Genomic DNA, 24,685 nt, shown 5'->3' on the forward strand with positions numbered 1-24,685 from the left:
TGTGATTTCTAAGTCGGAATTCTGTCATTAAGACCAATGATATGACTCTTGAAATATGCATAAATGGGCTATAAGTGTGTGTGTCGCATATATATCTAAAAGTATTGTGAGTCATAAAACATTAAGGAATTGCTATACAACATGTGAAGGTTTGCACCTGGTGTTCTGTTTGGGATATCTCTAAACCAGACTAGAGTTATGGCCCTTGACTTAGTGAAAAATACATATTGAGTATTTATAATATTGTGTTGCAAATATATTAAAAAGAAGTGAACCTGAAGTCATGAGACCATGGGTTTCATTTCTTTATTTCACTTTGCACGACCACAGTTATGGCCTCTGACTTATCAAAAAAATAGAGGTTTGTGCCCCATGCATCTCAAAATGTACTTGACCTAGTATTATAAACATCAGAGGATTGTTTTAAAGCACGTGAAGTTGTGCACCTGGTGTTTTCTTTGGGATTTCTCTAAGCTAGGCCAGAGTTATGGTCCTTCATTTAGTGAAAAATATACATAAAACTCATAAAAGTTTGTGTTGCAAGCATTTAAAACCCTATTTCATCCAGAGTAATAAAACCATGTACAGTGAAATGAGTGGGGAAACATTATGGCAACACATCTAGTTTCACACTTAGTCAATACTACAACCGTTTTCTTCGAACGACGTTACGTTCAGCCTCCTGTGATTCATTGAATAACAGCATTTAACTGGTCTAAAAGTATGAGGCTAATCAACTGCAGGCAACACGTTCAACGTTTTTAAATATTTATTTCAAATTAGTTATATAAATAGTTATATAAGTTATTTGTGTTTTTTTTCTGCGAAGGGTGGCACGTCATTCCTTTGTGCATGCGGAAGGTTTCTATGTCCGACTATCTTCGACTCTGGAAAAAATAAAAATATAATTGTTATTCGTTTCCAGGGAGCATAAAACTGCGTTGAACATAGATCTTATCGTATAATTATAGCCATTCTTGGCGCACACCTATGGCGTAGAGTTGTAACATGTAAGAAATTATGCTCAGGGTACCTCTTATCAGAGTCGTCAAATGACATAAAAGGAATCAAACTATAATAAGAAATGGGATCTTAATTTAAAACGATATAGTAGAACAATAGCTTACGATAGAGGCAGCCAGGCCACTTACACACTGCTGAATTATTCATTTAGCAAATACTCATTTATACAGGTTAATATTCTATACTTTCTTCTTAAGTTTAACAAGTACAGTTTGAATTTCCTTCATTATAAAATTTTTGTTTTCAGAAACGAAGACAAAACAATTCAAATAAATATGTAGAAATAAATTAAATCCGCCTATTTTTTATGTTTTCGCTGTCATTTGATCACATATTGCAATATTCATAGTTTTCTCACTTTAAACCCGATGGTGAAAATATTCTTTCGTTTCCTAAAATGTTTAAAGCAGCATGCCTCCAAATTTGGCTAAAAAATAATCTTTCTTTCAAATTGAAGTTTGGTCTTATTATGAACATTAGAATATGATTCTTTGTTTCTAAAATCTTTTAAAAGTCTCAAATCAAGAAAAAAAGATGACCGCGTCGGGAATCGAACCCCGGACCGCCGCGCAATAACGAAATTTTCCCGTCGTCGTAACCAAAAGCTTTATAGCTGAGGTAGTGAATAATGACTTCAAAATATAGATATTTATAATCGAGACAGTTTACATGGAGTACAAGTGTGACAAACCCTTTTCGATTTTCATCGTAAAAAGTAGTAAAACAGCAAATTCTCATGTGTTTCCGTAACATAAAGTTTGTCAGTAATTAAGTTTTAAAGCCTTCTTAAGAAATATAGCATTTATTTCAAGATATCTAAAAAACATTTTTTTTTGTCGACATGCTGCTTTAAGTAGATCTAATACCCAATAAAACATTACAATTTCCTTTCAGGCTATAAAACTTTAAGTAACACTTACTCATGGTGCTTGTTACTTTCGTGATGCTTGTTACCTTCGTGGTGCTTGTTACTTTGTGATACTTGTTACTTTCATGGTGCTTGTTATTTTCATGGAGCTTGTTACTTTCGTTGTGCTTGTTGTTTTCATGGTGCTTGTTATTTTCGTGGTGCTTGTTGTTTTCGTGACCTTCGGGCCCTGTGTAAGCACCACTAGTTTGTTCACTTGACATCTGAAACAAGAGAGAGAAATAGTTATATATTTGAAAGTGTTTCCTTCTTACTGTAGACAGGATGGCCAGCCCACGTGAAATTTCGATATCGAACACATGGGGAAATCGCTCGATTCGGGAAACATTTTGCTTATAATTTCTTTACTTCTTGACTGATTGTGATCAAATAAAAAGCGTCGAAGACATGAAACTAGTGCTTTCCTCTGAAAGAAGCGTCTATAAGACTTTCTTAATACTTTTCTCAACCATTTCGCCTAAATGATTTTTTTTCACGGACCAAATGTGTACATAACGTACAAACTGGGATTCGGGCGAAGTTTGAAGAAAGTACAGTGAGCACGAAACAACGAAATAAAGACACGATGATGAAAAGGCGAAATAATGAATCTACGATGGCGAAAAGTCAAAACCACGATAAGGAAAACACGAAACTACGATGGTGAAAAGTCAAAACAACGAAACTACGATGGTGAAAATTCGGAATTATTTCGTACTTTCTTCATCTTACCTTCGACTTTCCACCATCGCGATTTCGTTGATTCGACTTTACATCATCAGAGTTTCGACATTTTTCTATCGAACTTTTGACTTTTCATCATCGTAGTTTCGAGTTTTCACCATCCTGCTTTTGACTTTTCACATCGAAGTATCGAGTTTTCAACATCGCAGTATCGCCTTCCTGATGACCATGAGCACATATCTGTTTACCAAGTAATCGGGTCAATATTTTGTATAAGTATAAATATGCATTTGTTTAGGTTGATATTTTGATCTTCATGAAGTGAAGACTGAATGGATCTAGCTCTATATATTATATATATTTAAAATCACATATGTAAATCTCCATTATACATACAGTGCTAATCAATGTTTTCTCTCTCAATGATTCGAAAATGAGGTCGATGCCTTTTCAGTTAGGACGGATATATGTTGTATATAAAAAGTAAAATAAGTTATTAAACACAAATATTAAACATTGCTTTTGTAAGAGTATTACTATCATAATAACGCACTTTCAGACCTCTGTAGCTATTATGAAAGATTCTATTTTTTCTCAGTTTACAGATTTTAGCAAAATAAACCCATGAAATGCACTTGTAATATACGTGTTTTAAGGGCAGTCTGGTGTAGGTCGGACAAGCAAATTGTAGGCTGAGCTTCCTAAAAATAAGTGAATATGAGTCAGGTCAAGAAAAGATCAGTTTGCTCCATCCAGGTGAAGCAGCTGACTTACCCTGAAAAAGATACTAACAGAGTGCAGATCCCTGTGATTTCCTTATTGTAGCTCATGTATTTATAAATTTCAGGAGAGAAGTATTTACTGCTGCAATTTAGTTGATTTGAAATAATGGAATTTACACAGTCAAATGAAATGTGTGAAATGTTGAATTACAACTGAATTCTATAATTATACTGTGAAATCATCATGACTGGCATCTGAATAGTTTTTAGTTAGTGCCAAAATCACATTGCAGGGTTTATCTATATCATTTTATTGAGGATAGAATTGTTAAATATAGATCTACTTCTTTAAGCTTGAACAAGCGAAACATAAAAAAATATTATCAATAACTTTCATCTTCAGATGACTGTAGTTACGTTCTACGATGTATTATTTATATACGTAGATTAGATTAGATTAAATCAGAGAAGATAAGAAAAGATAAAACCAGGTATGATTAGATAAGATTAGATTAGATTAGTTTAGATTAAATTAGACAAGATAAGAAATTAAATTAGATAAGATTAGATGGAATGAGATGAGATGAGATGGGAGAGAGAGAGAGAGAGAGAGAGAGAGAGAGAGGGAGAGAGAGAGAGAGAGAGAGTATGACAAATAAATTCCAGAATAAAACATTACATTAGGAGCACATACCTAAGTGTTATTTCAGAAATAAGTACTTACATATTTAGATAATTGAAGCAGTTTGTTTGTTAGACAGTAACTAAATATGTTATGCCAGGAAAGCCTGATGAAAGTCTTAAACTTATTTCCAATGGGGCTAGTGACGGCACTAGACTACATTTAAACAATAACAAAACACACGGTAACAAAAAAATAACATAAGAGGTGAATAAGGTGGCAAACACACCTATGCGCATGGGCATGAGGAAGGCATTGTTCGAAAGTCAAAAGTATGATGGTGAAAACTGGAAACTACGATGTAGAATCGTCAAAACTACAATGCTGAAAAGTCGAAACAACGAAACTACGATGTCGAGAAGTCGAAAGTACGATTATGTAATATTTTCTACATTTAACCATCGTAGTTTCGTATTTTCATCATCGTGGTTTCGACTTTTCACCATCATAGTTTCATAATTTGGACTTTCAATTACAGTATCGTTGTTTCGATGTTTCGAGCTCAAAGTATATGGCGATGGGACACCGTAGTGTTGAGAGTGCATGACAGACGTTTTTTGCCAAGAAAAGCACTCGCTTCCCTTCTCTGATGCTTTTATCTTGTCAAATTACGCCAAGAAGCAAAAATTATACCAGCAAGAATGTAACCTGAATCGAGTTATTTTTATCGTATGTACAATACCGAAATGTCAGGGCTGGCCGTCCAGTGTACATACAGTCTCAGAAATATATCTGTGGACAGAGAGTAAGCATTTCCGTACATGTAAACCTAATTTTCAAATCATTGAGAGAGAAAACACTGACTAGCACTGTACGAATGGACATCAGTAAGGCGATACTGCGGTGCTGAAAATTCGAAACTGCGATGGTAAAAAGTCAAAAGTACGATGAAAGTATTAAATAATTTCGACTTATCATCAGAGTAGTTTCGTATTTTAATCACCGTGGTTTCGATTTTTTACCAGGATATATTCGTTATTTCAAATTTTTAACGCAGTATCGTTGTTTCAATGTTCCGAGCTTACACTCTAATGGGACTATATAGTATTGAGAGTGTATGGCAGTAGCTATTTGCCGAGAAAAGCACTCGCTTTCCTGTCTTCGGTGCTTTTATATTAACAAATACGTCATCGTAATAATCAAAGCACTGAAAGTGCTGACAGCAAGGTGATCATTGCGGATCAGGGTTGTCAGTTGGACAAATGTATACACTCAGTAATACCAGCCTTTTAAGTGATACTTTCAAAACTCCTCTTTGTTTTATTGGTTTCATGCCAGATTTTAACAGACTTTCAGTACGAAACCAGTAGAATGTGAGTAAAGACACGTGACATTTTTTTCTCACATAAACAGGTATATATTTGCTTCGTTTGGCTGAAGTTCAGTAGTTTCAAAACTTCTACTAACTTCTGTTGACTGTTACGTACACAAATTTGGTTTAGAAATTTTTATCTACTGTTAAGTGATCCGTAGGCCCTGATTCAAATCAGAGACTGACAAAAATATCATAGGATTTAATAAGCAATTTCAGTCGGTATTTTACCCTATTCAACCCACCTCTAAAGGTAGTATCCTACTGAAAAATGAAACTCTCAGGACATATCTGATCAAAACCGTAATTAACTACCTGAAGACAGTCAAAACTACCCAAGAATGCCAAATCCATGCAAATGCCAATGGCATAGAAAAGCTACGTTCACATATCAACCCTCATAAGGCATGTGGACCAGACAAGATCAACGCTTTTATAGGAGCTGTCACTAATCCTTGAAATTATCTTCCAGAAATCCATTGATGAGGGATGTATACCATCCCAGATGAAAATGCAAATGTAACCCTCATCTACAAGAAGGGCGACAGGTCAGACCCAGCTAATACAGGCCCATATACCTTACGTGCGTACTCTGCAAAACCCTAGAGTAGAGCATATAGTGTCCTCATCAATTACAAAACGCTTTACAAACATTAACATTCTGTACCATCTCCAACATGTTGTCCTGTGTGACACTTATGCTTGTCATTGTCAAATCAGTGTACAACAAACAGCAGGTTGACTTGATACTATTAGATTTAGATTTAAGCAAAGCAATTAATAAAGTCAGCCAGAAGAAAATCCAGTTTAAAATTCATTACTATAGTATAGCTGATGAAACCCTGAAATGGATTAAGGGCTTTCTCGATAACCGGCTATCCAGTCTAAAGTGCGTCTATTCGCAGATGACACTGCAATATACATATCACTTACCTCTGTCACAAAATCAAATACTCTCCAAAACCACCTTAAAACACTAGAAAAAGTGGGACATGGACGGGGGATATGGAATTCAATCCCTAAAAGTGTCAAGTTATCCGTGTCACCAGAAGGAAACATCATATTCTCTCAAAATACTACCTGTATAAGACACTGCTAGAATCTGTCACCTCAGCAAAATACTTTGACTTGGATATCTTAAACGGTCTCTCGTGGGACGCCCACATAAATAGGTGATCCAAAAAGGCAAATCAAACTCCTCCACAGGAATATAAAGGTTAACTACGAACCCTTTAAATCCATGACATATCAGACCCTCGTCGGACCACAGCTGGAAATATAGCTTTGAAGTCTTGGCTCTATACATACAAATCCAAACAGACCAAACAGATTCAGTACAAAGACGGGCAGCGCTTTGGACTTTGTCCGACTTTTGCCACACATTCATTGTCACTGACATGCTTTACAGTCTAAAATGGCGGAGGCTAGTCTCCCGTCTCTCTCTCTTGTATAAAATCTTAAATCAACTGGCTGCATTTCCCATGAAAAATAATCTCATTCCACTATTATCATTCGCCATCTTATGGATTAATATCTGCAACCAATGACTACTACATATATTCATTTTCTCCCAAGAATACAGTCCTATCGAATAATCTTCTACCTGACATTCCATTCTTTCCAACCCTTGAGCAGTTCAAGATCGCTATTAGCAACATTGAACATACTTGACGCGCACTAAAGTGTCTACGTCCCACCGAAGGGATGGACAGTATCGGAAGATAGATATACTTATAAATGCAATTGTCAGAATATAAAACCATCAGTTAAGTTATGGTAAAGCCTAAACTTCGTTGAGCATTTTTACGCCAAAGACCCAGAAACTACTTAAATTTTTGTTTATTAATATTTTATAGCAATTGCAGACTGGTTTTTCTAAAATGATTGCTATATAGCAAATTTAAATATTTTCATTACATTTAATTATGATTTAATTTGTCCATTTTAGATTCTTGTTGTTTAGAATGATGTTATGAAAAATAATCAAAGATTATTTTGATTTGTTAAAGCTGTTATGTAAGGTCAGAAAGTACATTAGCATTAACATATGATTACTAGACACGCCAGTCCACATCCGTCAAGTTGATATATATTCTTGATGCACTTTGGTAAAAGGTTGACGTAGCAGGAGTGTAATAATGCCATTAGATAAAAATTATAAGACACTAGTGTAATAAAGCTTTGACGTCGACGTCTTTTAAAGTATATTCTTACACGACCAGCAAATAACCTACATACATGTAGAACAAAATCTATCTCGGGTTACTTTGCAATAAACCACTCGCGTGCAATGACGTCATCCGATTCAGGTGCGTAGCAAGGTCGTAAAAAATAGTTACCATTTTTTTTTCTAACATTGTTGATACTAGAATGTCGTGTTAGAATCGAAATAATAAGTTCCCAAGTGTGATTTATCGTAGAATAACCCGAGTTTTTCGTTCTTATGCGAAACAATATATCACGAAGACCTGCCTCGTGATGTATTCTTTCGCACAAGACCTCAACTCGGGTTATTCTACGATAAACCACGTCTGGGAACTTATCATTTCTTAAGGTGATGTCACGTTTTGAAATTCCGGTGAATAGCAAAAAACAAAAGAATATTCAGTTCTTTCAAAAAACCGTAATGTTATGATTCAACGAAATAGTTTCCTTTGTCTACCAGGAAGGAACAATTCTTATATCTTGATATTGAGATTTGGTATCTTTATAACCCACAATAAACTAAGACAATAGAAATTCATACGTGACTTAGATAAGCTCAACAGAGTAATTTCAAAAACAAATATTAATGTGGAATTTAAAGTACGTTACACACTACAATATCCGACCATAGTAGTATATAGTGAGCCATAAACGCCTCAAAAGCTCGGCGCTCGTCTGTTCTATTTTTAGCTCGTTGCACTTAGTGACCTTGACCTGGTCTGCGACACTCGCAGAAACACTCTGATTTTCAGGGATTTGACAAGTAACACCTCTTCTATTTAATGTGGGTTTGCGGTTTTCAATTTGCGATTTCCTTTAATGAAAAAAAGATTAGGGTAATCGAGTTGACATTTCTAGCAGATAAAAATAATTAATGGCCTAGTTAACGCTTCACCCTTATGACAGGACATTCCTGCGGTCGCGTAAGGTCGCGTATGTCAGTCATGTACTAGGTCAAGGTCAAGGTCAAGGTCACTTAGTGCAACGAGCTAAAAATAGAACGGACGAGCGCCGAGCTTTTGAGGCGTTTATGGCTCCTACTGACCATAATACTTACAAGAACAATGCATTTACAGAATAGAGAGATAAAAATAATTTTGACAGCTCGTGAAAACTAATGACAAATTAGAAGGGACAATTGAAATTTATGCGTAAATAATATCGTCATTAACTCCATTCTTCACGCACATGTTCTCCTTAGAGGACGACAGATTTTTATATTCTGTTGAATTTCCGATGAACTATCCCTTGAGTGATGGTGTCAACGTAGCTGCGGTGAGTATAGTTGTTTAAATCGATATTGCTCATTTTACCAAAGGCTACTAAATCACGGGGAGATCTTAAATTTTCTCTATTGTTTAGAAATATACTAAGAACCTACGCTTTAATTATCATATAATGTTAGGTTAATAGAAAGATTTTAAAATTAGGTTGTTCATTTTAACTTTGGGGTTGAGTTGCTACCAGTAATTCCAACATAAACTTTTTGGTGCGAAATAGACTGAAATTCCAAAGTTTGATACGTATTGTGGCTGTTACCGTGGACCATGTCCTGTATTGTTCTACAACTGGTATACTATAACACAATTGTTGATTATTAGAAGGAAAGATATTTTAAGATTTCTAGCAAGTACTGGTAGTTTATCAATTTTGTCAAAAAGCATTGGAGCGTAAAAATTAGGTGTTTAACTTCAGAACACAGAACTTCTTACCAAATATATAGATACATTTTTTCTATAACAAACTGGTCGGTATTAGAGCTTAAAGGATTTTTACGCTAAATACGTGTGTTTTAATCTCAGCAGTTGAAATCAGAGAAAACAGTCATAGAGGTTAATAAAACGAAAGTATATTTATAATTTTACTAGAGATGGGACGGGTACTTATTCTCAATATTTGTTCATAAATCATAAGCAATCACAGCAATTATTCATAAAATACGTCTTGAACTGCTTTATTATGTAATGCATGCATTTGAATAAAGAAATGCCATGTAAGATATATTGTTTAATTGATATTAAAGATAGATGCTATTAAACATCTCATGTTTTTGGTTTGGTTTCTTTTGAGGACTTTTTATCTTGTATTGCATAAGTATTAAAGATTTCAATCATCAACATAATGTTGAAATTAGTTTTATTATCGGGGTCGTGATTTCGAGGTTCGTGAGTTCGAGGTGTGTGTTGTCTATGACGATTTAATAAACATTGTGTCTGATATCATTCGTCCTCTACCTATGATTCATACATGTGGGGAAGCGGAGGACAGGTTTGTACTGGTACAGAATCCAGGAACACTGATAAGGTTGACCGCCCGCTGTTACAGAACTGAAATACTGCTCGAAAATGGCGTTAAACTCAAAACACAGAAACAAAGCTACACATAGTGAGCACTGTTAATGGTATACATAGAGAAATAAGACATTATATCATTAAATATTTTCCTTTTTATAAATTGACTTTATAGTATATGTGTAGAGCCGTTAGATTACTTCCATACCTTTGTGGCTTCATTATACTAGAATCAGCTATGTAAAGTTTTGTACCGATGAAAATCAAAATCTGCTTATCATAGCAGTAATGTATATAGATAAGTATAATTCGGTTAACGGTTAACTTCATTCGTTTAAGACATATGATCAAAAGTGCATATGAACTGGAATTTGTCTTTCGATACTTTATATTATGTTATACAACATTTTCTAAGAATAATTATCAAACAATAACTTTGCAAGATATAGCTAGAAAGATCTTCTTTGATATAGTTTTGAAAGTAAATACCAAAGATATTATCTTTCCATCGTTGTCATTTTACTTATCTAAAGAAAAAAGATATTTGACAAAATAGCTAACCATAGATAGGGCACCAGACCGAATGGTGGATGGGACTCCCTCTTTATATATAGTTAACCTACATAAAGACACTCCGCTGAAATACCTTCCCTTGACTTCTACAAAATATCGAACAGGTATTATTATTTGTGTATTTGTGTAGATTGTGGTCCTCCAGCAAGAGCAAATCATGGATTTATTAATACGACAATAAACGGGACTGAATTTGGTGCTGTAGCTGTCTTGGAGTGCGTTAATGGTTACCGGCTGTCATATGATAGAGAACCAGTCTGTCGGGGAGATACGCAGTGTGAACTTTATACAAGTTGCCATCCAGTCGGTTTGTTATTTCACTTTGACTTTTACCGTTTTATTCTTGAGGGTATATACTGGATTTTTATTAAAATATATTTTTATATATATTCAAGGATGTCAAGGACGAAAATATTTTATTATCCGTACCATCTCTAAACGTGGTAGACGGATCTGAATTAGCTTTGAAGATATTTTCAGTTTGAAATTTATTGTCTGAAATGTAGTTTTCGAAAAAGGTGATCTTGTGGTGAAGAAAAGTAAAATATTTTGAACATGGAATTGTTGGTTATATACTAAAACATATCTTTAAAAATATCAATGAAACAAAAAACAAAACAAAACAAAGCAAATAAAGTGAGCTTGCAATTCAAAAGAATATCCAAAATGAATGAAACACATAAAATCATCACACTTTTCCGGCCATATGTTGAAAATCCCTCGTATTTAAAAGTTCTTTAGTGCTCCTCGCATTTTTAAGAAGTGGAAAATGATGTTTCCATCAACTATTTCAAAAGTAGCTAATGAAACACGCACTTACGAACACTTAAAACTTGAATTTTTATATCCGTTATGTTATTTTTATAATTGATACAAGTAAGTAAGCAAGCAAATATATTATAATTATTACAGTGACATGTGCATTTGAGCACACAGCAAATTAAATGAATGCCCATAGTAAGAGCACCATGTCCAAACTGTTTCTAATATTTCTGTTTTCAGTTAATATCCGTGTCATGGAGTACGTTACTCCAAATGATATTGCCTAGTATATTGAGTCTAATGTCATTTCCTTCTAAAATTCACAGTCTAATAAGAAATGGAGTTCATCTTCTGCCGCTTTGCTAGAACACAATCTACAAGTCTGCTGTGCTAAAGTATGTAAGCATCGCCGGTATTAAGAGAAGATTTTATGTTCATTAACATAACACTGTATGATAAAGCAAACAAATACTTCGGACATTTTAGATACACTTGAACTCGTAACAAGAACATTACATCTGAGGAGAATCATTTTTTGCAGTTTTTCTATGTCCGCGCGTTTTAGAATATTCTGTTAACTCAATTATTAAACAGTTTACTATGTACATTTTCAAATATTTAGAATGCAACACAGTGGAAGCTCCTGCAAACGGAACAATGAATGTAAGCGGTCTCACATTCGGACACAACGTGACATTTCAATGTGACACTGGATATAGATTAAATGGTGCTGAAGTGATTCAGTGTTTGTCTACGGGCAACTGGTCTGCAAATACACCTCTTGCAGTTTACATATAGAAGACGGTTGTGATCAATTTGATATTTACTTATCTTGTCATTTGAAGTACATGTATCACGATCATTTGCTGGACATATATTGGAAAAAACTTTGAAATCAATACATGTAAAAAGAGTTTTTCAAATATTATTATAATACACCCAAGGAATTTCAACAGAAAAATTAAATCTTTCTTGCAACTTAAATGCATTATAATTTGTATACATTCATTTTTATTGTTTGATGGTTTACTCTAGTTTCATTTATGTACTTACAGAGCGTCAATAGTCACGTGTGCACGTTGAGCTGATGTTTCTTCGGTGTATATATGTTTGTTTTGGAGATTTTCGTCTTATAAAGTCAATTAAGTTCTTCTGTCTGATCATCTTGTTTGTAAAGGGATGAACTGTTAGGATTCCTATAACGAAATTTAGGCGGTACTGATATTTTCAGTCCATGCGAAATGTTAACTAGATATCTAATATTAACTGATCCCGTTCAAGGCTATCATTTTGGATATCGACGTTTCATAGGCTTTGACATAGATATGTACTATATTGAGTAAGTATAATACAAATTTGACGATTTTGTTTCGTTTAAAACGCGTTTGTTATTTTTTTTGCGGACAACAAAACTTCGAGAAATATGAGAGAAAGAGTGAATGTCATATACATCCTGCTTGCAGTTTCCATGTAACTCATTGTTTTCATTGAAAACTCGTAACACTATTCACAAGGCTATCCTATGGTAAATAAATAGGACAGTAAACCCTTAATGTCGCCGCTAATTGCAATTTTCTGTCACATTAATTGGGATATCTATTATAATTTTGCGTTTAGAAATGAAGTGATAGATAAGCACATATATAACAATTTAGTACTTTCCTTAAAAGGAATTCTATATAACTATTGTGCTAAAACATAGAATATTATAAGTGTACAATGAAAGGAGATAGATTTAGATGTAAAAGCCGTTTCAAGCGCGGTCATGAATACTCTAAAGGATCAGTGAAGGGGTCGTTGCAGGGAGTAAAGATGGAATATGTTAGGCTGACAAAGCAGGAGGCAGAGCTCCTTGAATCGGACCGGTTAAGGATTCCGCAATGTCCTCAACATCGACACAAGACGAACCCAGCACTACAGTCAAACTACTACGCCCGAATACTGACATGCCAATTTACACATATAAAACCGAGTTGAAGGACCAGATACTAAAGTTAGTTTTAACATACTGCTTACAGCACTATAGATATCCATGTTTATAATATTTATAGGATGTATTTCAAATATATCAGTAAATTTTCATTTTTTTAAAAAAAAATCTTCAAAATCATATTTCTCAAAGTAAAACTACATTTTAAAAATAGATTTACATGACAAAAACAGCTGAAGTCTACCAAAATGCATATATTTACAATCCTATAAACATGTATTAATATTCGAATGGTGTTTTTGATACTTTAATTCAGTTTGAAATGACACAGGATGCACTCTGAGCATTTCTGTATATTGCAGGGTAGACAATTATCTGGCGCACTAGACAATCGGATCAACTTTGTAGGAGAGTGTGTATCATGTATTTTCAGCACTACTACTGACTGCAACAAACTTGTTCATGTTGGAAAACTGTGGGAGATGGTAAACAGTGTGACCCAAGCTGTCGTGGGGACTTGACTTTCGGCCCAGCCAGAGAGGAGCAACGGGACACTGTTTGGAGAGAACCCGCAATGTGTGATAGCTGCAAATATAAACCCAATATGTTTAACCTATATAACGAGGTTGAGACCGGGTAACCTGTGGTCGTAAGACTGCTGCAGCTAATGTCGGCATCAACATTGCACTCATTCAGATTCTAATAGCAGCCTCAGGCCTCACTAAAATTCTTGCTGGCGGAAATATTAATCCTCGATCAGCCAGAGGAATTTATATTATGAATAAAAAGCTGAGAAATAAAATTATAACTGAAAATAAAAGGGACATGTCTGCACGCTTACAAGAACTTAAGAAAATTAACAAGTGGAAAGGGCGCCCTTAAACACATATTGCTGCACAGGTGGATGGAGTTTATAACAATCCTCTCTATTCTGGAATCGGACGAATACCATTCCAGCCTGCGACACAATGTACGTTAACTGTTTGCGAGAACTTAACCCCTAAAAAGCAGGTTGTCGGTGTTGAGACGGTTAATAAATTATGCATAAAGCACGGGTTTCATACGCAGGAAGAAGATGAATGTAATATAAAGTCCGACAGCTGTTCGGCAACTGCATATATGGAAATTTATATTGGTGACAAGGCCAAATGGGCTGAATACTGCTTTGAGGATCTTAAATCTGAAGAAATTAAGATAAAGTATCTGACCAGTGATGGTGATGGAAAGGCCTGTGAAGGAGCAAGGTACCTGTACGATAAAGAAATCACATATGTCGAACCAATCCAACAACTCGATACAAGACATCTTGGGACAAATCACCGTAAATATATATTTAATCATCCGCCAGAGTGTCACAGATATGATGCCGGGCAAAAATAAAGCATACAGAGTTTCCATACAAAATAGATTTGCGGCAGACTTGAGTCAGCGATGCCAGGCGGAAATGAGCTGTACAGTAAAAAAATGTGTCGGTTGTTCTTCAAATCTGTTGGAAATGACCAGAGACTGTATGGTAATGATAAAAACTGCTATGCTGGGAATCATGTTTTATGTGGAACGAATTCTGGTGTTTGTAAGGGAGACCTAGATAACAACTTTATTCATAACAGTATATACTTACCAAAAGGATTCAAAAATCATATTGAAAATCAGACACATTAAAAACATTGATGGGACTTATTAAATATCGCCTTGGTGTCCAAACTCTAAACTTAACCAAACTCAATAGTAATAGTCAAAAGGCTGAAGCAACTAACTGAGCAATAAAATGATCCTTACCTACAGACAAGACATTTTCTAGGTGTTATGAATTACGTGTATACAGTGCCTCGCACTCTGTCAACAATGGTCCTGGGGTTTCAATACGCAAACTGTGTAACGCGACAGGGTTTCCTATCCATCCTGTAGCCAAGTTGACAGAACACTAGACAAGCTTCAGTGGTATTCTGAAAAACAGAAAGAACGCGAAAGATCACTAGCGTACAAACTAAAAGAAAAGCAAGAAGACATCGCCTTTACAAACTGTACGAAACACATCAAGAGAAGAAAATGTATATATCAAAAATCATCAGTTATAGAAGGCACCAAAAGAGACAGTTGCAGTCAAAATCAACATCGTTACCTAGCCTTGATCATAAAAAATATAATCATGATACTTGTATTAACACCAGAAAAGCGGAGAAAAATACCAGTATGTACCGACGGGAAAGAGACACCGAGGTTCAAATCCAATGCAGGCACCAGTACTCAAACACCGACGACGCCCAAGGTTATTAAAGTGTGGCTCAATAAAAATATGATCAATGTTTTTGCACCATTTATTATGGCAAAGACGGGAACAGTCCAGTCTATTTCCATACATGTCGGTTTCCGGTATATTCTTTCCGGAATGTAAATCATGTACAATTCTATAAACACGCTCTAAATGTGGAATTGTGCCTGGTCGTGTAACTCCTTTCATTCCGTAGCCAACCCGGTCACAAGCCGCCAGCCACTTTATGCATCCCAAGCTGTTGACACCCTTTTTTGCTTTTGTTTTCAATATATAGCTTGATGTTTCATTAAATCTAGTTTGTGTCTCTATTGTTGACATTTTGTAAAGATTTCGTCTGCATAAAACTATCCAAAAGTAAAACAAGTACCCCAAACAATGTAACATCTATACTTCAGAAATTCCACCTTTAGGTCAAAGTGAACAAACCGCTTTTCTATAGGCTTACATTGTAACGTTTTGGGTTATGGCCCTTCACAAACATTTTAACTTTTGATCCCACCTACCCTAGAGGAATGAACTATCCAAGACCTACCAGAAAACACCAATATACCGGTTGACCATCACTTTTGGGCACTTTTTTCTCCCGGAAGCCGACAACCCTCTGTCCGGCAGTGAATCGTTTTTTATTTTTTATGAAAACACATCTATATATAAAACATACATATTTCTCTCTCAAAATGCTTCACTAAATTTCTTTTTGGCCATCAAACATTGTTTACAATTTATATTTATGAAATAAAACAGTTTCAAAAACATCCAACAGATATTCAACCAATGGGAGATCGCTTTACTTTGTAAATATTACCTCGAAATTCCGTATACATTTTCAACCAATCAGAAGCTGTGTTGGTTGATTCACTTTAACCTTACGTCATATTTTCAAGATCAAGGCTACTGAACAAATTTTCTTTGATTAGTGAAACTCAATTTTCATGTCTTAGCCACTGAAACTTCAATTCTAGCAATTATTATTATTTTAAAGTTCAAATATGAACTTCAGTCTGTAAATTGCCTCTTATTTGAAAATTTGACCCTGGACAATTCAACACTAACAGCTGAAAACTGTTTACTACCTCCATATTAAGTATACGCCAGACTGCACTTGCAAAATCTCCGCGCATGCAGAACCGAAAACGTGCATTCCTTTAAATCAATGTAAGTGTAAATGCTTTTGCATTCTTCGGATGAATTTTATGTTTTCATCAATATTTGACAGCAATGTGAAATACTTTTAACAATATATAAGTATCTGAAATAATTTTCACATAAAATGGGTCTGGTTTAACACAGCCGGATTGACGAGACAGATATTACCGGTCAAGGTAAAATTATTGAAATATTATGTGACACCGTATTGAATCTGTGTTACGAGAAAAGTATTTACGTAGGAGGCTCGCGTGCTATAATCAGTTAAAATACCATTGTCGTTTCAGATGCTTTTCATAAAACCAGAATTTTACTGCTTGTTACTTTCGTTTTGGTTTTGGATTGTAAAAGGTAAGTAAATACTTGTTTACCTTCTTACACGTGTTATTCGAGAAATGTTTCGAAATTCGAGTAAGGTTAGAAACTTCGATAGATATTTGATTTTTTTTTCTGTGATAATCAAGTTCCCTTAGTTTCCGCAATATCATGTTAACATTTTATAATATGTCGAAAACTTCGGTCATATTTTATCAAACATATAAAGGGAACAATATCCTGTTAATGTTTTGTAATGTGTCGAAAATACTTCCGTCATATTTTATCAAACAAATGAGGAACAATATCGTGTTTATATTTTGTAATGTGTCGAAATCTTCCGTAATGTTTGATCAAACCTAATAAGGAGCAATGTCGCGTTAACATTTCTGAATGTTTTGAAATACTTCCGTCATATTTTATCAAATTAATGAGGACCAATATCCTGGTAATGTTTTGTAATGTGTCAAAAATACTTACGTCATATTTTATCAAACAAATGAGAAACAATATCGTGTTTATATTTTGTAATGTGTCGAAAACTTCCGTAATGTTTTATCAAACATAATAAGGAGCAATATCGCATTAACGTTTTGTAATGTTTCGAAAAACTTCCGTCATATCTTATGAAATATATAATATACAGGACAGCATCCTGTTAATGTTTTGTTATGTGTCGAAAAACTTCAGTCATATCTTATCAAACATATAAGGGACACGATCCTGTTAATGTTTTGTAAATTGTCGAAAATGCTTCCGTTATATTTTATCAAACATATAAAGAACAATATCCTCTTAATGTCTTTAAATGTGTCGAAAAACTTCCGTTATATTTTATCAAACATATAAGGAAGAATATCCTGTTTATGTTTTGTAATGTGTCAAAATGAACTTGTTTTTAGGTTTTCGTTGTCTAGGAAAATTCAGTTTTAGTCATAAAATTGACTATTATCAAGATTTCTAAAATAATCAGAACAAACCTATTATGACACTGGCTTCAAGAAAAACATCTGTTAAAATTTGATGGGTTAGACTTGAGGCATTTCTTCCAATATCTTTGACAATGGAAGTTGTTCATTGACTTTTTATTAAACAAAGTTGTAATGTATGTTTATATTTTCTAGGTGGAAGTTTACCATGGCCAGATTTCGAAAGTGGATGGTTGCCCATTAAAAACGGCCTCGAACATGTTGCTAGACTTAACATCGACCATGGTTTAGGGGAAATTCCGGTTCTTGTTGATGTGTCGGTAAAAATCAAGGACCATATATTCCCGGCCTCAGGTAAACTTCTTCTTTGCTTAGTAGGTGGAGCGGAGCTCATTGCGTTTAAAGCCAGTAGCACCATTTTAATAGTAGATAAAGGAGTGTGTTTTTAAATTGTAACCACCTGTGTTAGTATAATTTTCTGATAACATCTTCATGCTGCGTATTATAGTTATTATCGTGTGTAGATGCAGTCAAATTTAAAGGTGTACTTTCATTCTATACACTCTCTAGGGTTTCGACCTGATCACCCGAAAGAAAGGTCTGGACCAGTTGTTTATATATATGATGACATGTATGTCAATGTATCAACGTCTCCGATAGAAGATCCACTTTACAGAATATTTCCTACAGGTAAGAGTAGAGTGTTAGTGTTGTCACAGTTGCAAATGAAATTCCGTAAAGTGATATAGTCCTTCTTAAGGTCCCTTTTTAACAATATGCATTTTCGTTAAACATGGCCAAGTGCTCTAGTCTTAAAAAAAAAAAAGAATCTAAATTTTAATTCAGAACTGTTAACTGCTGTGGGCAACTTATTTATTTAGAGTTTGTGGACGCGTCAAATCGGTCCAGTTTGAATTTTGTCATCAAATGGTAAGGACACTGGACGGTAGATATCCTAGGATGAAAATTTCGATGGGATGTGTGGTTAATCTAAGATGCATTACATATGTGTTTTATCATGTATGTTTTTATCATTTAATTTTTGATTCCAGTACTGCGGCAATATGAAGGGAAAAATTTAGTAATCATGGGCGAGGCGAATGTGCGGATCCGAGCTTGGAGGTACTCTTCATTTCCTGCAGAAGACTTTAAGAAGTCAGGAATAATGTTGAAAGCGAATACTTCGAAAGGTTTGAAATAAACAATTCTAAAACACTTCTTGAACTATATAGACGTAACTGCATCAACTTTGAAACAAATGTTCGTTGTGCTCACTTAAATAGATATTTTTATATTCGAAATGGAATATTTATAACAAATCGCGGAAGATATTGATGAAGAAATAGCTGATATTGATAAATGAATTGATAGGTAAAGTGGAAAGGCAGAAAAAATACATAAGAAGGAAGAAGGATAGTTAGATATGTTGATTAGAATAGAACACGACATTTGTATAGTTGCAGGGGTTGGTAAGGCACGTACGCAGAGATAAAATATGTGTAGTTGCAGGGGTTGGTAAAGCATGTAGGTAGGAATAAGATATGTATAGTTACAGGGGTTGATAAAGCAGGTATGTAGGAATAAGATATGTATAGTTTGTTGGTGGTATAGCAAGTAGAAGAAAAGTAGAAATAGGGTAATTGGTAAAGCAGGTAGTAGGAATAAGATATGTATAGTAACTGGGGTTGGTAAAGCAGGTATGTAGGAATAAGATATGTATAGTTTGTTGGTGGTACAGCAAGCATAAGAAAAGTAGAAATAGGGTAATTTGTAAAGCAGGTAGTAGGAATAAGATATGTATAGTAACTGGGGTTGGTAAAGCAGGTAGGTAGTAATAGGATATGTATAGTTACAGGAGTTGGTGAAGCAGGTAGGTAGGAATAAGTTATGTATAGTTACAGGGGTTAGTAAAGCAGGTAATAGGAATAAGATATGTATAGTAACTGGGGTTGGTAAAACAGGTAGTAGGTATAAGATATGTATAGTAACTGGGGTTGGTAAAGCAGGTAGTAGGAATAAGATATGTATAGTTACAGGAGTTGGTAAAGCAGGTAGTAGGTATAAGATATGTATAGTTACTGGGGTTGGTAAAGCAGGTAGTAGGTATAAGATATGTATAGTTAACTGGGGTTGGTAAAGCAGGTAGTAGGTATAAGATAGTATATTTAACTGGGTTGGTAAAGCAGGTAGTAGGTATAAGATATGTATAGTAACTGGGGTTGGTAAAGCAGGTAGTAGGTATAAGATATGTATAGTAACTGGGGTTGGTAAAGCAGGTAGTAGGAATAAGATATGTATAGTAACTGGGGTTGCTAAAGCAGGTAGGTAGTAATAGGATATGTATAGTTACAGGTGTTAGTAAAGCAGGTAGGTAGGAATAAGTTATGTATAGTTAAAGGGGTTGGTAATCAGGTAGGCTGGAGTAAGATAGTTACATGGGTTGGTAAAGCAGGTAGGTAGGAATAAGATAAGTATAGTTACAGGAGTTGGTGAAGCAGGTAGGCTGGAGTAAGATAGTTACATGGGTTGGTGAAGCAGGTAGGCTGGAGTAAGATAGTTAAAGGTGGTAGTAAAGCAGGTAGGTAGGAATAAGTTATGTATAGTTACAGGTGTTGGTAAAGCAGGTAGGCTGGAGTAAGATAGTTACATGGGTTGGTAAAGCAGGTAGGTAGGAATAAGATAAGTATAGTTACAAGAGTTGGTGAAGCAGGTAGGTAGGAATAAGATAAGTATAGTTACAGGGGTTTGTAAAGCAGGTAGATATGAATAAGATAAGTATAGTTACAGGGGTTGGTAAAGCAGGTAGGTAGGAATAAGATAAGTATAGTTACAGGAGTTGGTAAAGCAGGTAGGTAGGAATAAGATAAGTATAGTTACAGGGGTTGGTAAAGCAGGTAGGTAGGAATAAGATAAGTATAGTTACAGGGGTTGGTAAAGCAGGTAGGTAAGAATACGATAAGTATAGTTACAGGGGTTGGTAAAGCAGGTAGGTAGGAATACGATAAGTATAGTTACAGGAGTCGGTGAAGCAGGTAGGTAGGAATAAGATAAGTATAGTTACAGGAGTCGGTGAAGCAGGTAGGTAGGAATAAGATAGGTATAGTTACAGAATTCGGTGAAGCAGGTAGGTAGGAATAAGATAAGTATAGTTACAGGAGCCGGTGAAGCAGGTAGGTAGGAATAAGATAAGTATAGTTACAGGAGTCGGTGAAGCAGGTAGGTATGAATAAGATAAGTATAGTTACAGGGGTTGTTTAACCAGGTAGGTAGGAATAAGATAAGTATAGTTACAGGGGTTGGTAAAGCAGGTAGGTAGGAACAAGATAAATATAGTTACAGGAGTTGGTAAAGCACGTAGGTAGGAATAAGATAAGTATAGTTACAGGAGTCGGTGAAGCAGGTAGGTAGGAATAAGTTAAGTATAGTTACAGGAGTTGGTAAAGCAGGTAGGTAGGAATAAGATAAGTATAGTTACAGGAGTTGGTAAAGCAGTTAGGTAGGAATAAGATAAGTTTAGTTACAGGGGTTAGTAAAGCAGGTAATAGGAATAAGATATGTATAATAACTGGGGTTGGTAAAGCAGGTAGTAGGAATAAGATATGTATAGTAACTTGGGTTGGTAAAGCAGGTAGTAGGAATAAGATATGTATAGTAACTGGGGTTGCTAAAGCAGGTAGGTAGTAATAGGATATGTATAGTTACAGGTGTTAGTAAAGCAGGTAGGTAGGAATAAGTTATGTATAGTTAAAGGGGTTGGTAGTCAGGTAGGTGGAGTAAGATAGTTACATGGGTGGTAAAGCAGGTAGGTAGGAATAAGATAGTATAGTTACAGGAGTCGGTGAAGCAGGTAGGCTGCAGTAAGATAGTTACAGGGTGGTGAAGCGTTAGCTGGAGCAGTAGTTAAAGGTGGTAGTAAGCAGGTAGGTAGGAATAAGTTATGTATAGTTACAGGTGTTGGTAAAGCAGGTAGGCTGGAGTAAGATAGTTACATGGGTTGGTAAAGCAGGTAGGTAGGAATAAGATAAGTATAGTTACAGGAGTTGGTGAAGCAGGTAGGTAGGAATAAGATAAGTATAGTTACATGGGTTGGTAAAGCAGGTAGGTAGGAATAAGATAAGTATAGTTACAGGGGTTGGTAAAGCAGGTAGGTAGGAATAAGATAAGTATAGTTACAGGAGTTGGTAAAGCAGGTAGGTAGGAATAAGATAAGTAGAGTTAAAGGGGTTGGTAAAGCAGGTAGGTAGGAATAAGATAAGTAGAGTTACAGGGGTTGGTAAAGCAGGTAGGTAGGAATAAGATAAGTATAGTTACAGGAGTTGGTGAAGCAGGTAGGTAGGAATAAGATAAGTATAGTTACAGGAGTTGGTGAAGCAGGTAGGTAGGAATAAGATAAGTATAGTTACAGGGGTTGGTAAAGCAGGTAGGTAGGAATAAGATAAGTATAGTTACAGGAGTTGGTGAAGCAGGTAGGTGGAAATAAGTTATGTGTAGTTACAGGGGTTAGTAAAGCAGGCAAAATTTATAAAATATTCTATTGCATTTTACAATTACATAACACACATGTTAAATTATCCATCCAAAATATGAACAGGAGTCTAGAATTTAGATTTAGAGATTTGGACATGTATAAATACTATTTTATACTACTTCTGTTATTTTGTATTTTAACAAGACTACACTCATTGTTCATGAAACTGTCTAAATAAATGTGTTTTCAGTTTTGATCTAAAGCTGGTTTCAGACTAAATGTTTTTCAGATAGCTAGGTAGATCTTTCAACCATTTGGGTTCAACGACTGTCATAGATATGTTTGCTAATTTTGTTCGCCGTCTAGTGGTGTTAAAGTTAGTGTCACTTTGCGAGCAAAGTCTGTATCGTTGTTGAGTAGGTACAAACATTTCCCTCAGATAAACTGGACCATTGATGACACGGAAGACTATTACTAAGACTTTGAACATGACTCTAGCCTTAACTGGAAGCCAGTGTAGTTCTTTTAGAAGTTTGTTAGATTTAACATGCTTATTGATTTGATTTAGTGCAGCTTTTTCAAGAATATTTGAGAGGAATGTTAAATTTGACACTGGGCGATAGTTTTGCAGTTTAAGTGGGGGACCTTCCTTCTTCAACAAAGGTGTTATTACAGCACTTTTCCATTCTTCAGGGAACATACCAGATAGCAGTGATCGATTTTCAATTTCTGTCACAAAGGGAGCAAGTTGTGAAAAATGCTCCTTTAATTTTTTAGTTGATATCACATCAAGTTCACAAGTTGTAGATTTTGATGCATATACAAGTTTCAAAATATCGGTTTCGGAATGTGGTTTGAACGCAGTAAATGTATTCATAATCACAGGGGGATTTGAGTAGGAAGAATTACTATTGCTGGGTGTTTCAGTTGATACGTTGTCAAACTCATTCTCAACTTGATTATTTTATCAGCAAAGTATCGTAGAAAGTTATGTGCCAAAGTTACAAATTGTGTGTAATGGGAGCGGATTGTCCTTCGACCTTCCCAAGTAAATTGGATGTTACAGTATATAGCTTTTTATAGCTTTTTGATGTTTCCGTCTGCTTCTCCAATCTTGTTCTGATAGTACTCATCATAGGAATAAGATAAGTACCGTTACAAGGGGTGCTAAAGCAGGTAGATAGGAATAAGATATGTATAGTTACAGAGATTGGTAAAGCAGGTAGGTAAGATAAAGATATGTGTAGCTGCAGGTATTGGTAAAGAAGACCTGTAGGAGTAAAATATGTATAGTTACAGAGATAGGTAAAGCAAGTGATATGAACAAGATATGTATTGTTACAGTGATAGTAAAGCAGACCTGTAGATAGGAATAAGATATGTAAAATCACAGGGATTGGTAAAGCAGACAAGTAGGAATAAGATATGTATAGTTACAGGGGTTGGTAAAGCAGGTAGGTCGGACTAAGATATGTATAGTTTGTTGGTGGTATAGCAAGTAGAAGAAAAGTAGAAATAGGGTTTTTATAGTTACAGAAGTTAGCGGGTAGGCAGGATAGGAAAGGGTAATTATATACAAAGCTCAAAATTTTCACCTTAACACTGAAAAAGCTTGGACTAAACTCAAGCACAATAACAGCAAAACTCATGATTAGAACTGTTAAAAAACTAACAAACATAACAACAGCGAAGACAATTCCAACACAACTGGACCAAAATATGCAAGCATCTAAAGACAAAGAAAAAAAAGACAGAACTTCTTAACTGTTTGTATTGCTCACAATCCACCATAGATGACAGAAACGAAACTTTGCCACCATGCCCATCCTGTACTACAGCTACCCTAACGAATATTCTTATTACACCAACAGACGTCTCTGATGCTTTATCCCTCATTGATCCTTCTAAAACATGTGGTCCTGATCTCATCAGCCCTTAACTTCTTCGAGAAGGTAAAACAGAAATTCCTGAACCTTTTTCACAGTTCTTCAACAAGTTATTTACGCATGCCTTCTTCCCTTCGTCCTGGAAAATGGTAAATGTTACTGCAATTTTTAAAAGATCAGATTCCTCTAAACCTTCGAGGTTTCGACCAATTTCCCTTTTTAGCCTCATAGGCAATCTTATGTAACGGTGTATTCACAAACTCAAAACAATCTCCTTACTTCTCTTCAATCAGGCTTATTAAAGGTGACTCTACAGTGAACCAACTCTGCAATGCTCTCGATAACGGCAAAGAAGTTTGAGCCGTGCTTTCTGGCGTTTCAAAGGCCTTCAATAATTAATACTGGTGTCCAAAAAAGATCTATTCTAGGGCATTTGTTGTTCCTAACCTACATCAACGACATTGTAAAGTTGGATCCAGAAGAGGCCAAATTCTTCATGATTGACTACGTCTGGGTCGTAGCTTAACTATGACCTCAACCTCCGAGGAATCACAAATACTGGTAGATGTGGTTTT

General features: G+C 35.3%; 1 protein-coding gene and 1 long non-coding RNA gene across 4 annotated transcripts in view; one reads left to right on the plus strand and one right to left on the minus strand.

Annotated features, from left to right (window-relative positions):
* Window positions 1-756: 756 nt before the first annotated feature.
* Window positions 757-16,034, minus strand: LOC123534399 (uncharacterized). The gene is made up of 4 exons (XR_006683001.2): window positions 15,899-16,034; window positions 14,871-15,037; window positions 1,944-2,154; window positions 757-887 (listed from the first exon to the last, which is right to left on the minus strand). It is a non-coding gene; the product is annotated as an uncharacterized LOC123534399 (long non-coding RNA).
* A 356-nt stretch (window positions 16,035-16,390) lies between these two features.
* LOC123534398 (uncharacterized) overlaps window positions 16,391-24,685 on the plus strand; it is a 39,570-nt gene continuing 31,275 nt past the window's right edge. Inside the window, exons 1-5 of one of the 3 annotated variants that reach the window (XM_053520366.1) lie at window positions 16,391-16,521; window positions 16,800-16,863; window positions 17,952-18,110; window positions 18,327-18,446; window positions 18,809-18,946. In XM_053520366.1, the coding sequence (XP_053376341.1) occupies window positions 16,800-16,863; window positions 17,952-18,110; window positions 18,327-18,446; window positions 18,809-18,946 (481 nt within the window). In that variant the 5' untranslated portion in view covers window positions 16,391-16,521. The remainder of the gene's footprint in view (window positions 16,522-16,799; window positions 16,864-17,951; window positions 18,111-18,326; window positions 18,447-18,808; window positions 18,947-24,685) is intronic. The other 2 variants (XM_053520364.1, XM_053520365.1) reach the window with 2 other exon arrangements.

The sequence above is a fragment of the Mercenaria mercenaria genome, chromosome 12 (assembly GCF_021730395.1).
Source record: "Mercenaria mercenaria strain notata chromosome 12, MADL_Memer_1, whole genome shotgun sequence".
In the NCBI taxonomy this organism is placed as follows: domain Eukaryota; kingdom Metazoa; phylum Mollusca; class Bivalvia; order Venerida; family Veneridae; genus Mercenaria; species Mercenaria mercenaria.